Source organism: Silurus meridionalis, chromosome 21 (genome assembly GCF_014805685.1).
Source record: "Silurus meridionalis isolate SWU-2019-XX chromosome 21, ASM1480568v1, whole genome shotgun sequence".
Classification (NCBI taxonomy): domain Eukaryota; kingdom Metazoa; phylum Chordata; class Actinopteri; order Siluriformes; family Siluridae; genus Silurus; species Silurus meridionalis.
Window position 1 is genome coordinate 18,001,283 of NC_060904.1, and position 11,532 is coordinate 18,012,814.

The 11,532-nt window shown below is 44.1% G+C and overlaps 1 protein-coding gene across 2 annotated transcripts; it reads left to right on the top strand.

Moving 5' to 3' along the window:
- Window positions 1-142: 142 nt before the first annotated feature.
- Window positions 143-10,635, top strand: sacm1lb (SAC1 like phosphatidylinositide phosphatase b). 2 transcript variants are annotated; one of them, XM_046877572.1, is made up of 20 exons: window positions 143-229; window positions 1,218-1,315; window positions 3,241-3,315; window positions 3,418-3,545; window positions 3,656-3,805; window positions 3,931-3,990; window positions 4,987-5,020; window positions 5,146-5,247; window positions 5,322-5,407; window positions 5,574-5,660; window positions 5,772-5,840; window positions 5,934-6,010; window positions 6,107-6,205; window positions 6,295-6,433; window positions 7,019-7,088; window positions 7,215-7,287; window positions 7,374-7,467; window positions 7,581-7,673; window positions 7,779-7,836; window positions 7,932-10,635. In XM_046877572.1, the coding sequence occupies exons 1-20, from the start codon at window positions 201-203 to the stop codon at window positions 8,066-8,068; spliced, it is 1,758 nt and encodes a 585-aa protein (XP_046733528.1). In that variant the 5' UTR covers window positions 143-200; the 3' UTR covers window positions 8,069-10,635. The 2 variants fall into 2 exon arrangements, with proteins under 2 accessions (XP_046733528.1, XP_046733529.1); XM_046877573.1 differs by lacking the exon at window positions 143-229 and adding an exon at window positions 251-281.
- The last annotated feature ends 897 nt before the right edge of the window (window positions 10,636-11,532 follow it).

Consider the following 11,532-nt stretch of genomic DNA (forward strand, 5'->3'; position numbering starts at 1 on the left):
CTCGTTGTTCAAGTGAAGGAACAGTTTTCTATAATGAAGGCAATTTGTGTGACTGACTTTGTGAAGAACTTCCACACGGCTGGTGAAGAAAAAAAAAAAGCCGAATACTTTTGACCGCTACACGGTGTCTAGACGTCTCTGATGTAAGACTGTTGCACTGAGCGCCACGTCACGGTGGGCGGGGCTTCAGCGGATTCAAGATGGCGACCACCTACAGCAGCTTCAGTTTGTAAGTCTTCACTTTCACCCTGTCACTGGCGCTTCCTGCTCTACAACCGCAGGCATGAAATCTGGGCATTTGTTTTTATAGTATATTCGAGAAACTCGGCGTCGTTCTGGGGTGATAGAACGCCAGATGTTTCCTCCTGGAACGCTGTAGAAGCTGTGCTAACGAGAAGCCCATGCTGTTAGAGCAGAGAGAAGCTTCTGGGTCAGAACAGAACCATCTCACACCATCAGCACCAGCCGGACTCGAGTTTACCCCGAAACTGCTCGGTGGTAAACATGTGGCTCTCAGGAAAGCTCCTGAAGTCCATAAGTCAATCTTAGAGGTTCTTCTACAACACACAAGTTTCTGTTCTTGTGCTGATTTAAATAAACCAAATGTTGAGCGGTCACGTGATGGTGCTAGAGATGGTGCTAGAGATGGTGCTGGAGATGGTGCTGGAGATGGTGCTGGAGATGGTGCTAGAGATGGTGCTAGAGATGGTGCTAGAGATGGTGCTAGAGATGGTGCTGGAGGAGTTTGTAAGGATTTGCACTGATATCGGTAATAAATCACTCTGACAGAATTCCAAAGCACTTGGTGTGAAGATGTTGGTTGTATTTGCATAATGTGTGATAAATTGGAATCCCAGAATGCACTGAGATGCTGATGCTGATGGTGATGGTGGTTTGGTGTGAGTAGTTATGAGATGATCGAATCACTAAAGCACCGCTGCATTGCAGTCGTAACGTATCGGAAAGGCATTGTGGGTAACGTAGGTAGACTTGATAGATGGGCATGTCTGGTCAAGTGTCTTTAGGATGGAACCAGATCTAAACCTGAAAGTCACACAACCCAAAACATCCCGGCTGATGGGCTGCTTTTGTGTTAAAGTGATGCCTTTCTTTAATGTTCTCGTTGGCGTTCCCTTTGATGTTCTCGTTAGCGATTCCTTTGATGTTCTCTGTAGTGATTTCATCCTCTAACTCCTGTCTTCTTTTTCCTCCTCTAGGCACACGACACCTGAGAAGTTCTACATCGAGGCGTGTGATGATGGCGCTAACGAAGTCCTCGCTATTGATCGGGTGTCTACAGAGATGACTCTAATAGGTAGGGAAGGAGAAACATCCAATCTAATCAATCTAATCTAATCTATAGAGATGACGCTGAAGAGTAGGACAAGATAAATTCCAGAAGACGCAGACACTGCTTAGTTTCTTTATATTCAATGGGATCTCTAATCTAATTTAAAAGGATGTTCTGGTAGGTAGGGCAGGGGAAAGGTCCAATCTAATCTAATCTACATAGATAAGGATTAAGACAGGAAAAATGGCAGGAAACTGAGAAGATTAAACTTTTTTTTTTTTTTTTTACAAATTTTTATGGATGTCTAATCTTATATACAAAGACGGTTGGGGTAATTCATTCTAATCCTATCCAATCTACAGGAATGTCTAATATGTGGTTAAAGCTTGAGGAGATGTTGTAACAAGTGGAGAAGGTGTTATAACAGGTGGAGGAGATGTTATAACAGGTGGAGGAGATGTTTTAAGGTGGAGGGGGTGTTTTAACAGGTGGAGGAGATGTAACAAGTGGAGAAGGTGTTGTAACAAGTGGAGAAGGTGTTGTAACAGGTGGAGGAGATGTTTTAAGGTGGTGGAGGTGTTTTAACAGGTGGTGGAGGAGATGTAACAGGGGGAGAAGGTGTTGTAACAGGTGGAGGAGATGTAACAGGTGGAGGAGATGTTGTAACAGGTGGAGTAGGAGATGTAACAGGTGGTGGAGGAGATGTAACAGGTGGTGAAGGAGATGTAACAGGTGGTGGAGGAAATGTAACAGGTGGTGTAGGAGATGTAACAGGTGGTGGAGGAGATGTAACAGGTGGTGGAGGAGATGTAACAGGTGGAGGAGATGTTGTAACAGGTGGAGAAGGTGTTGTAACAGGTGATGGGGGTGTTACAGGTGGAGGAGGTGTTCTTACAGGTGGAGGAGTTGTTGTAATAGATGGAGAAGGTGTTGTAACAGGTGGAGGAGATGTTTTAAAAGGTGATAGGGGTGTTCTTACAGGTGGAGGAGGTGTTGTAACAGGTGGAGAAGGTGTTGTAACAGGTGGAGAAGGTGTTGTAACAGGTGGCGGAGAAGGTGTTGTAACAGGTGGCGGAGAAGGTGTTGTAACAGGTGATGGGGGTGCTACAGGTGGAGGAGGTGTTCTTACAGGTGGAGGAGTTGTTGTAATAGATGGAGAAGGTGTTGTAACAGGTGGAGAAGATGTTTTAAAAGGTGATGGGGGTGTTGTAACAGGTGGAGAAGGTGTTGTAACAGGTGGAGAAGGTGTTGTAACAGGTGGTGGAGAAGGTGTTGTAACAGGTGGCGGAGAAGGTGTTGTAACAGGTGGAGAAGGTGTTGTAACAGGTGGAGAAGGTGTTGTAACAGGTGGTGTAGAAGGTCTTGTAACAGGTGGAGATGTTGTAACAGGTGGTGGAGAAGGTGTTGTAGCAGGTGGTGGAGAAGGTGTTGTAGCAGGTGGTGGAGGTGTCGTAGCAGGTGGTGGAGGTGTCGTAACAGGTGGTGGAGAAGGTGTTGTAACAGGTGGTGGAGAAGGTGTTGTAACAGGTGGTGGAGAAGGTGTTGTAACAGGTGAAGGAGATGTTGTAACAGGTGGTGGAGATGTTGTAACAGGTGGTGGAGAAGGTGTTGTAGCAGGTGGTGGAAGTGTTGTAACAGGTGGTGGAGGTGTCGTAACAGGTGGTGGAGGTGTCGTAACAGGTGGTGGAGGTGTCGTAACAGGTGGTGGAGGTGTCGTAACAGGTGGTGGAGGTGTGTAACAGGTGGTGGAGGTGTTGTAACAGGTGGTGGAGGTGTTGTAACAGGTGTTGTAACAGGTGGTGGAGGTGTTGTAACAGGTGGTGGAGGTGTTGTAACAGGTGTTGTAACAGGTGGTGGAGGTGTTGTAACAGGTGGAGGAGTTGTTTTCAGGTGGTGGAGGTGTTTTAACAATCCCAGAACTCATGACTCAGGACTGGTTTGTGTTCCAGGGATGAAGGACATTCCTCCCTCAGCAGTGACTCGGCCGATATGCGGCATCATGGGAACGATGCGGCTGGTAGCAGGTCAGGAGCGAATATCAAAATGCTAACACAAACTGAATGCTAGTTCACAGCTAGCATGATTTGGCCGGCGTGTGCAATGCTAATACAGTGCGGTTGATGCAGGTACGTACCTCATCGTGATCACCAAGAAGAGGAAGGTGGGGGATCTGCTGGGACACGCCGTGTGGAAGGCCGTGGAGTTCGATGTGATCTCGTATAAGAAGACGATGCTGCACCTCACAGACACGCAGGTTAGAGAACGGTGTGTGTGTGTGTGTGTGTGTGTGTGTGTGTGTGTGTGTGTGTGTGGTATCTCTGTACGTCTGGTTGTGTATTGACGCTGCTCTGATTGGTGGTTTAGATGCAGGATAATAAGGCCTTCCTCGCTATGATCAACAACATCCTGAACACAGACGGCTTTTACTTCGCCACAGACTACGATCTCACACACACCTTACAGCGACTCGCTAACACCAGCCCCGAGTTTCAGGAGATGAGTCTTCTGGAGAGGGTGAGTGCGCGAGAGAGTGTGTGTGTGAGAGAGTGTGTGTCTGAGAAAGTGTGAGTGTATGCGTGCGTAAGTGTGTGTTGTGTTTTTAAAAAGCAATGAGGAGTCTCTCTGTGTGTATTGTGCAGGCGGATCAGAGGTTTGTGTGGAACGGTCACTTGTTACGAGACTTCAGCACACAGCCCGAGGTAAACACACATCTGCTCAACATCCTCCTGAACATCAGTTTGTCTGTCTGATGAGTAGACAGGACGGCAGACAGACAAACAGACAGATAGACCACACTGTCTGGTCTGAAGATAAATGAATCAATAGATGGGCAGATATAACAGATGGCTGAAGAGATCAGATAGCTATATGGGTGTACAGATCGGACAGACTTATTGGTTATACAGATCGGACAGACGAGCAGATGGATTTAGTAAAGATTCACCAGGAGGTGGATGAACAGCTGGACAGATGGGTTACAAATAGAACGTATGACTGCACAGATCAGACAGGGTGTGCAGATTTATCCAAATAATGGATTATGCAGATCAGACAGGTGGGAAGACTAACCAAGTTTAACCAGGATGGATGGGAAGACAGATCAGACGGATTGATTGGAGGACAGATCAGATGGATGGATTGGAGGACAGATCAGATGGATGGATTAAAGGACAGATCACATGTATGGATGGTGAACAAATCAGATGGATGTATGCTTGAACAGATCAGACAGATGGATGGGAGGACAGATCAGATGTATGAATGGGTGGATAGATCAGATATAGATCAGATGGATGGATAGATCAGATTTGGATTAGATGTATAAATAGGTGGATTTATCAAATATAGATCAGATGAATGAGTGGATTGATCAGATGGATGGGTGGATAGATCAGATTTAGATCAGGTGGATGGATTGGTGGATAGATCAGATTTAGATCAGATAAATGGAGCGGTGTATAGATTAGATGCAGATTAGAAGGATGGGTGGGTGGATAAAAGAGACGTGAAGATGGCTGGATAGATCATATCGATGGGTGGCTAGATTGATAAAGCAAAGATGTCGGACAGTCCGATTGATCAGACAGCCACATCAATAGATTAGATTTGAGAAGTAAAAGATGTAGGTGGAGTGACTCAGTGTTCATGTTGTGCATCAGTAGAGTTTGTATTTGACTCTGTGGTTTGTTTTGCAGTTGCACAGATTCGCCTGCCCCGTGATCCACGGCTGTATCCTTACACACCTCCACCCTCAGCACACGTCACTGTTCTCACGTAATTCTTCTTCTTCTGTGGTTTTCATCCAGTTAGTCTTTCTCTCGCAGTCTTCCTTAGCGCCGCACTCTTTCTCTCAGTCATCGCGATGAAGTCCTGCTGCATCAATGGGAAGGTGTTTGACTGGAACCTCATCTCCAGGAGGAGCTGTTTCCGTGCCGGCGTCCGCTACTACGTCCGAGGTTCTCGCTTTAACCCCTTTATATGCAATAATACTGTCCAACGTCACGGCGTATTAATGACTCCGTCTCTTCAGGGATCGACTCTGAGGGTCACGCGGCAAACTTCGTGGAGACGGAGCAGATCGTCCAATACAACAGCGCCAAGGCTTCATTCATACAGGCGAGTCGGTCAGATCCAAAACATCAGGAGGAACTTAATACGAGCCTGAAATTCCAGCCAATCACAAATCACTATTCACACCTAAACTCCTTCCAGCCAATCACAATCCAGCATTTAGACTGACAGGATAATTGTATAATGAATGAGATCTGCTCTGTTTCCTCAGACACGTGGCTCCATCCCGTTCTTCTGGTCTCAGCGTCCAAACCTCAAGTACAAACCCAAACCTCAGATCAGCAAGAGCGGCAATCACGTGAGCTCTTACACGTGATCTTTATTTAGATTGATATCTTTAGTGTATGATTTGTATACGTATATATCTGTCATATAAATCACTTCATCTCTTTTTCTCTCCTGGTCACAGCTGGATGGTTTTCAGAGACATTTTGACTCTCAGATCATCACCTACGGCAAACAAGTCATTTTAAATCTGGTGCGTTCTTCCTGTCTTCCTGTCTGTCAGACGCTTCTCTGTAGTGTCGTGTGTGTGCGCGAGTGTTTTATCTGTTACACGTGTCTCACGTAGATTAATCAGAAGGGTTCTGAGAAACCCCTGGAGCTCGCCGCCAAGATGGTGGAGAGTCTCGGAAACGGCATGATCAAGTGAGTCAGTCGTTAATTTATTGATTGATTAATTGATTAATAAATAAATAATAGAATGACACTCAGAATCGTGTGTGTGTGTGTTTCCTCCCAAAGGTACGTGGCCTTTGACTTTCACAAGGAGTGCAGTAGGATGAGGTGGCATCGCCTGCAGATCCTGGTGGACACGGTGGCTGAGCAGCAGGACGAGTTTGGGTATGGCCTCATCGCTCCGACTCAGACATGCTGTACGTACCCACATGGGCTCAGGTTCACGTTGAGTTCATCATTCACTCTGTTTCCAGCTTCTTCCTGGTGGACGCGGACGGAACGGTCCAAGTGCAACAGGAAGGGACGTTCCGGAGCAACTGTATGGATTGTCTGGATCGTACCAATGTGGTTCAGAGTCTTCTGGCCAGGCGATCGCTGCAGTCTCAGCTGCAGGTGGAGCCACGTTTATAATCAGATTATATGATAACACAGGAGTGTGTGTGTGTGTGTGTGTGTGTGTGTGTGTGTGTGTGTGTGTAAAATAAAAAACAGTACTGAATCATGAAAGTGTGCTAAAATAATGAATATATAAATGAATAAATATAATAATATAATTAATAAATAATAAATATAATAACGCTCTCATAATATAATAAGGCTCACGTTAAAAAAAAAAAACAAACAGCACGTGCTGACAGATTCGCCTCTAGGGGCTGCTCTTGTAACAATGGCAGACCGGAAAAACTATCGGTATGGAATTTTGCAGATAGCCGGTAGTTCCAGCGATCAACTTCCAGTGCCAATGAAAATCTCGACCACATTAAAATAACTGCAAATGAGATCAAATTATATCGAACACTAATAATTACCGTGGATCTGCTGTAAGGTGATTGTGGTTTAAGGAAAGAATGAGTGTGTTTTGTTCCTGATGTAAGACACTGACGATGCTGATGTTCTCGTGGTTGTGTGTGTGTGTGTGTGTGTGTGTGTGTGTGTGTGTGTGTGTGTGTGTGTGTGTGTGTGTGTGTGTGTGTGCAGAGGATGGGCATCCTGCATGTTGGACAGAGAATTGAGGATCAGACTGATTTTGAAAAGATCTACAAGAACGGTGAGAAGATTTCAAATGGTTTTTATTGCAGTTAATTCTCCTTTTCATTTTCTCACACACACACACACACACACACACACACACACACACACACACACATCACTGAGTTTCTTTGTTTGTGTGTAGCGTGGGCTGACAACGCTAATGCGTGTGCAAAGCAGTATGCAGGTACAGGAGCGCTGAAGACCGACTTCACACGGTGAGGACACACACACACACACCTGACAGGTGTATATACACCGTATATGCTCTTTGGTTTATGTGTATGTGTGTGTGTGTGTTCAGGACAGGAAAGAGGACGCAGTGGGGGTTGGTGATGGATGGCTGGAACTCAATGATTCGATATTACAAGAACAACTTCTCAGATGGATTCAGACAGGTGATGATGAACCCCAACCACACACACACACACACACACACACACACACACACATTTCTTATATTGCAATAATACGATATTTCCTTTCTTACTTGTATTTCTCTCTCGTTCAGGACTCCATCGATCTGTTTTTAGGAAACTACGCCGTGGATGAAGCGGACATGAACACCACTCTCCATGAAGCCAAAGACTGGAAGTTTCTCACGGTGAGAAACACACACACACACACACACACACACACACACACACACACACACACACACACACACAGAGTTCTCCTCTTCTCATCGTGTCTGTGTTTTGCTCTTCAGCTTCCCATCATCATGGTGGTGGCGTTCTCCATGTGCATCATCTGCCTCCTCATGGCTGGTATGTAGCACTAGTGGTAGTTTTTATCCTTTTACCTTCAAAATGAAGAATATCATAAATGACACATCGACGGTGTTTCACCCCCTCCCCCAAAGGTGAGACGTGGACGGAGACGTTAGCGTACGTGCTGTTCTGGGGAACGGCGAGCGTGGTGACCGCCGGCGTGATCCTCTTCAACGGCCGGGACTTTGTAGACACTCCCAGGCTGGTCCAGAAGGAGAAGATGGACTGAGAGTGCGTGTGTGGAAAGCAGCTGGGTTCCGTCGACTCTTCGTCCTTGTCCTCATCCTCGTCCCCGTCTTCGTCCTCAGGCCTTTCCTTCTCTCGTCTGCACCGTGACTGGAGCCTATACTGAGCGCCGTCTTCATCACCGTTCTGTCATGGTGGAGGAGGAAGAGGAGGAGGAGGAAGTGGAGGAGAAGAAGAAGAGCAGGGGCCAGGCGGGGCCAAAAAAAAAAAGGTGGGCGTTGGCAAGACCGACTCTAAGCCACACCCACCTGCTGCTCTCCACACTGCAGTCTCATCTCGTAGGAACTGGCCCGGACTGAAGGGGGTGCTGTTCCTTGTCTCAGAGCTACACCGGAGAACAGCCCCCCCAAAACACACACACACACACACACACACACACACACACACACACACACACACACACACACACACACACACACACTCTCTCTCTCTCTCTCTCTCTCTCTCTCTCTATAGCGTAGCTGGTATTTTATTACCAATTGAACAAAATGCCCCTTTCCCTCACTTTCAGGGCGAATGATATGATGATATTCGATCATTTTATTGTGTTATATTGTGTCCGTCAGGAAACTAAACTCACCCGCGTGAGGTTTTAGACCCCAATCATAGCATCTGTAAACAAGTGTTTTTTTTTTGTTGTTGTAAACACCGGAATGAAAAATATTCGACAGCATCCTGTTTTCCAACATCGTGAAAAACGTGTTAAACTGAGGGGATTCTTGGCGTGTGGCTCGACTCTGTGCCAAAATTAATTCCTGATGTCAATATCCAGAAGGGAAATGTCATTATAGACCAACAACCGTCGCATTAAAGAGAATAGAGATGGGTAATGATTAATACACAGCTTTATGTGGAAATGTAACGCTACTCTTTTATTCACTATTAACATTCAATTTCAGCTCGAAAAATGACTTAAAACAGTCTGTGAAAAGTGTAAACACGTGCATGTTCCTTCTGTTTCTACGCAACAAACTGAATAAAAGGCAAAAACCAACCAGTATGTGACTATGAATGAGTAGGAAAAAGTTCTATGGAGTCCAAATGGGACGTTTTTGTCTGAACTTGAACTTGTGTGAGACGGAGAACAAGAGAGAAGATGTGATCAGACTCCCTCACCCCCACACTCACACATGGAGGTGGAAGTTTAATGGTTTGGAGTTGTTTTGGAGCAGTGAAGGTTCTGGAAATTGGAAATTAACCATTAGCGTGTAGTTCCATCTGGACTGCGTCTCGTTGAAACATTGAGTTCTTTAAGTGTTATTTCGAGAGCAATCAGTGGTCTGGAGTGATATCTATCACGACCTATCAGAGAGATCCATCATGGAACGACCTGCCCAGTCACCGCACCTAAATCCTACTGAACTGCTCTGGGATGAAGAAGAAAATCTCCAAACTAGTGAAGAACATGCAAAGTATTTCAGCTGAACGTGTGGAGAAACGAAGTGTCCGGAGTGTTTCAAGCTGTTCTTCATGCTAATGGAGGATTTTTCAGTGTAAATAAATGAAACATCTGGAAGTGTATAGATCTGTTTGGTCTCAGTGAATCTCCATAACGTTACATTCCCGGTTTGGTTGCACTGAAAAACAAAAGGAACATGAATGTGTTTAAAACGATTAGAAAACATCATTTCTTGTTTTAGCAGAACTGCAGATTGTCTGGAATAAGTCTGGAAGCTTAGAGGCACCAATTTCATCATTTTCTAACAAACTGTACAATTTCGATATAAACAAGTATCAGATCAAAGGTAGAGCTCCATGACCATCAGGATCGCTCTTTTAACCTTTGAGAAAATTCATTTTCATTTCATTTGTAATATTTTAACTCTTAAATGATGTAATTTCACACCTTTGGCCATTTACAGAACAATTACATTGAAAAAGCAACAAACTGAATCTTCAGCAGCACGAAGAAAAAGACTTGTATTAGCGTGCTAACCTGCTAATTAGCTAGCCTGTTAGCTAATAAAGTTACTTTAAATATGTAGATGCAGTACGTAGCTGATCGTGTGGTATGTAAATGTGTATATATATATTTTAGTTGCTTCTAATTGGTTAATTACGTACAGATTTTCCAAGCAGAAACATCAATATAATTAATGGGGGTGTTTTGTTTTATGAATTGTGCCATTCTGGTTTCTCTGAACTGATTAATTTAATCCAGAGAGATCAAAACCTGACAAATGGTAGTTGAAATGTTTTTTTTTTTGGAAGTTCAACGACGTGAAAGTTCAGTTTTCGGTTAATGCTGTACATTGAATGAAAATACGGTGTATTTTTAGCTTTAGGAAACCTTTTTTAAGGAAATAACCAGCACGCTTGAGGAAAATGTTGACGTTCTCGACAATTTTGTCTCGTTTCCATGATCGCTGTGCCTTTCACAACGTCCTTATAGACCATTTTAAGTGCTGTTTGCTAGATGCCTGCCTTTTCTTTTAGCTACAGGAATTAGCCATGGTGCTAATCACCTGAGATTTGAGAATCTGATGTCTGGCTTTGCATGTTGAAATAATTTAAAGGACAATAAAATAAAAGAAATAGATAAAACGTTAACCAGGGGGGTTTTGATGGCGTTTTTTTGTGTCTTTTTGTCTTCAGTGAAGTAAGAGATTAAAAAGAGAAGTTTATTACAGTAGTCTGTTCACAGATACAACATTCTGAAGTCTCCATTATGTTTTAGATATAAAGTATTGTGTAATAAAATCGTGACCCTGGTAAACAGTTTTATCTGGCACGTGGTGATCACGTGACCCCGGTGAAAACGACCTGTCACTGACTCGTGTCATGTGGGACGGATCGTCCTGCCTCAACCTGAAGCAGAAAGAAGTGTACATGAACACTGCCGTCCCTCATCTGCCTCACCAGAGAATGTAAATACAACCGCGGATAATTTCATTATTTAAAAATCTCATCACATCACCATATTTCCTTCTCCCCAGTAGGTTTTCTGATCTAAATTTACAGATGTACTGATCAGTCAGTCTGATTGGAGAACCATGTCTGGGTCTGGATTTGATGCCAAACCTTCACACATCACCTTGTCTAATGCATTATATTGTGTATATTTTATTAAAAGTGCACTGGGATGAAATCTGGTGTCTCTCTGGTGTAGTTAATCAGGCAGCAGACGTTGGAGACTTTTTCTAGGTTTAAGCTTTTTATTCATTCTCTTTATTTTACATTAAAACAAACAAAACACTCCAATCTGCTGAAATTGTTGAGATGTACTGTATACAGATGGATGCTTAAATGCAGAACTGTTTTTGCAACCTTCAGTCCTGAGACTGTTTATATTAATTACGGTCCAAATTCATCCACAAAGTTCTTGATCGTAATCATAAAAGTCCCTGTGAATGAGTTGTTACTCGTATTAATATGTACTGTGTTAAAAAGTAATCAACAAATTCTGACCAATCAGAATCCAGCATTCAGAGGCGCCTTGCTGTACTG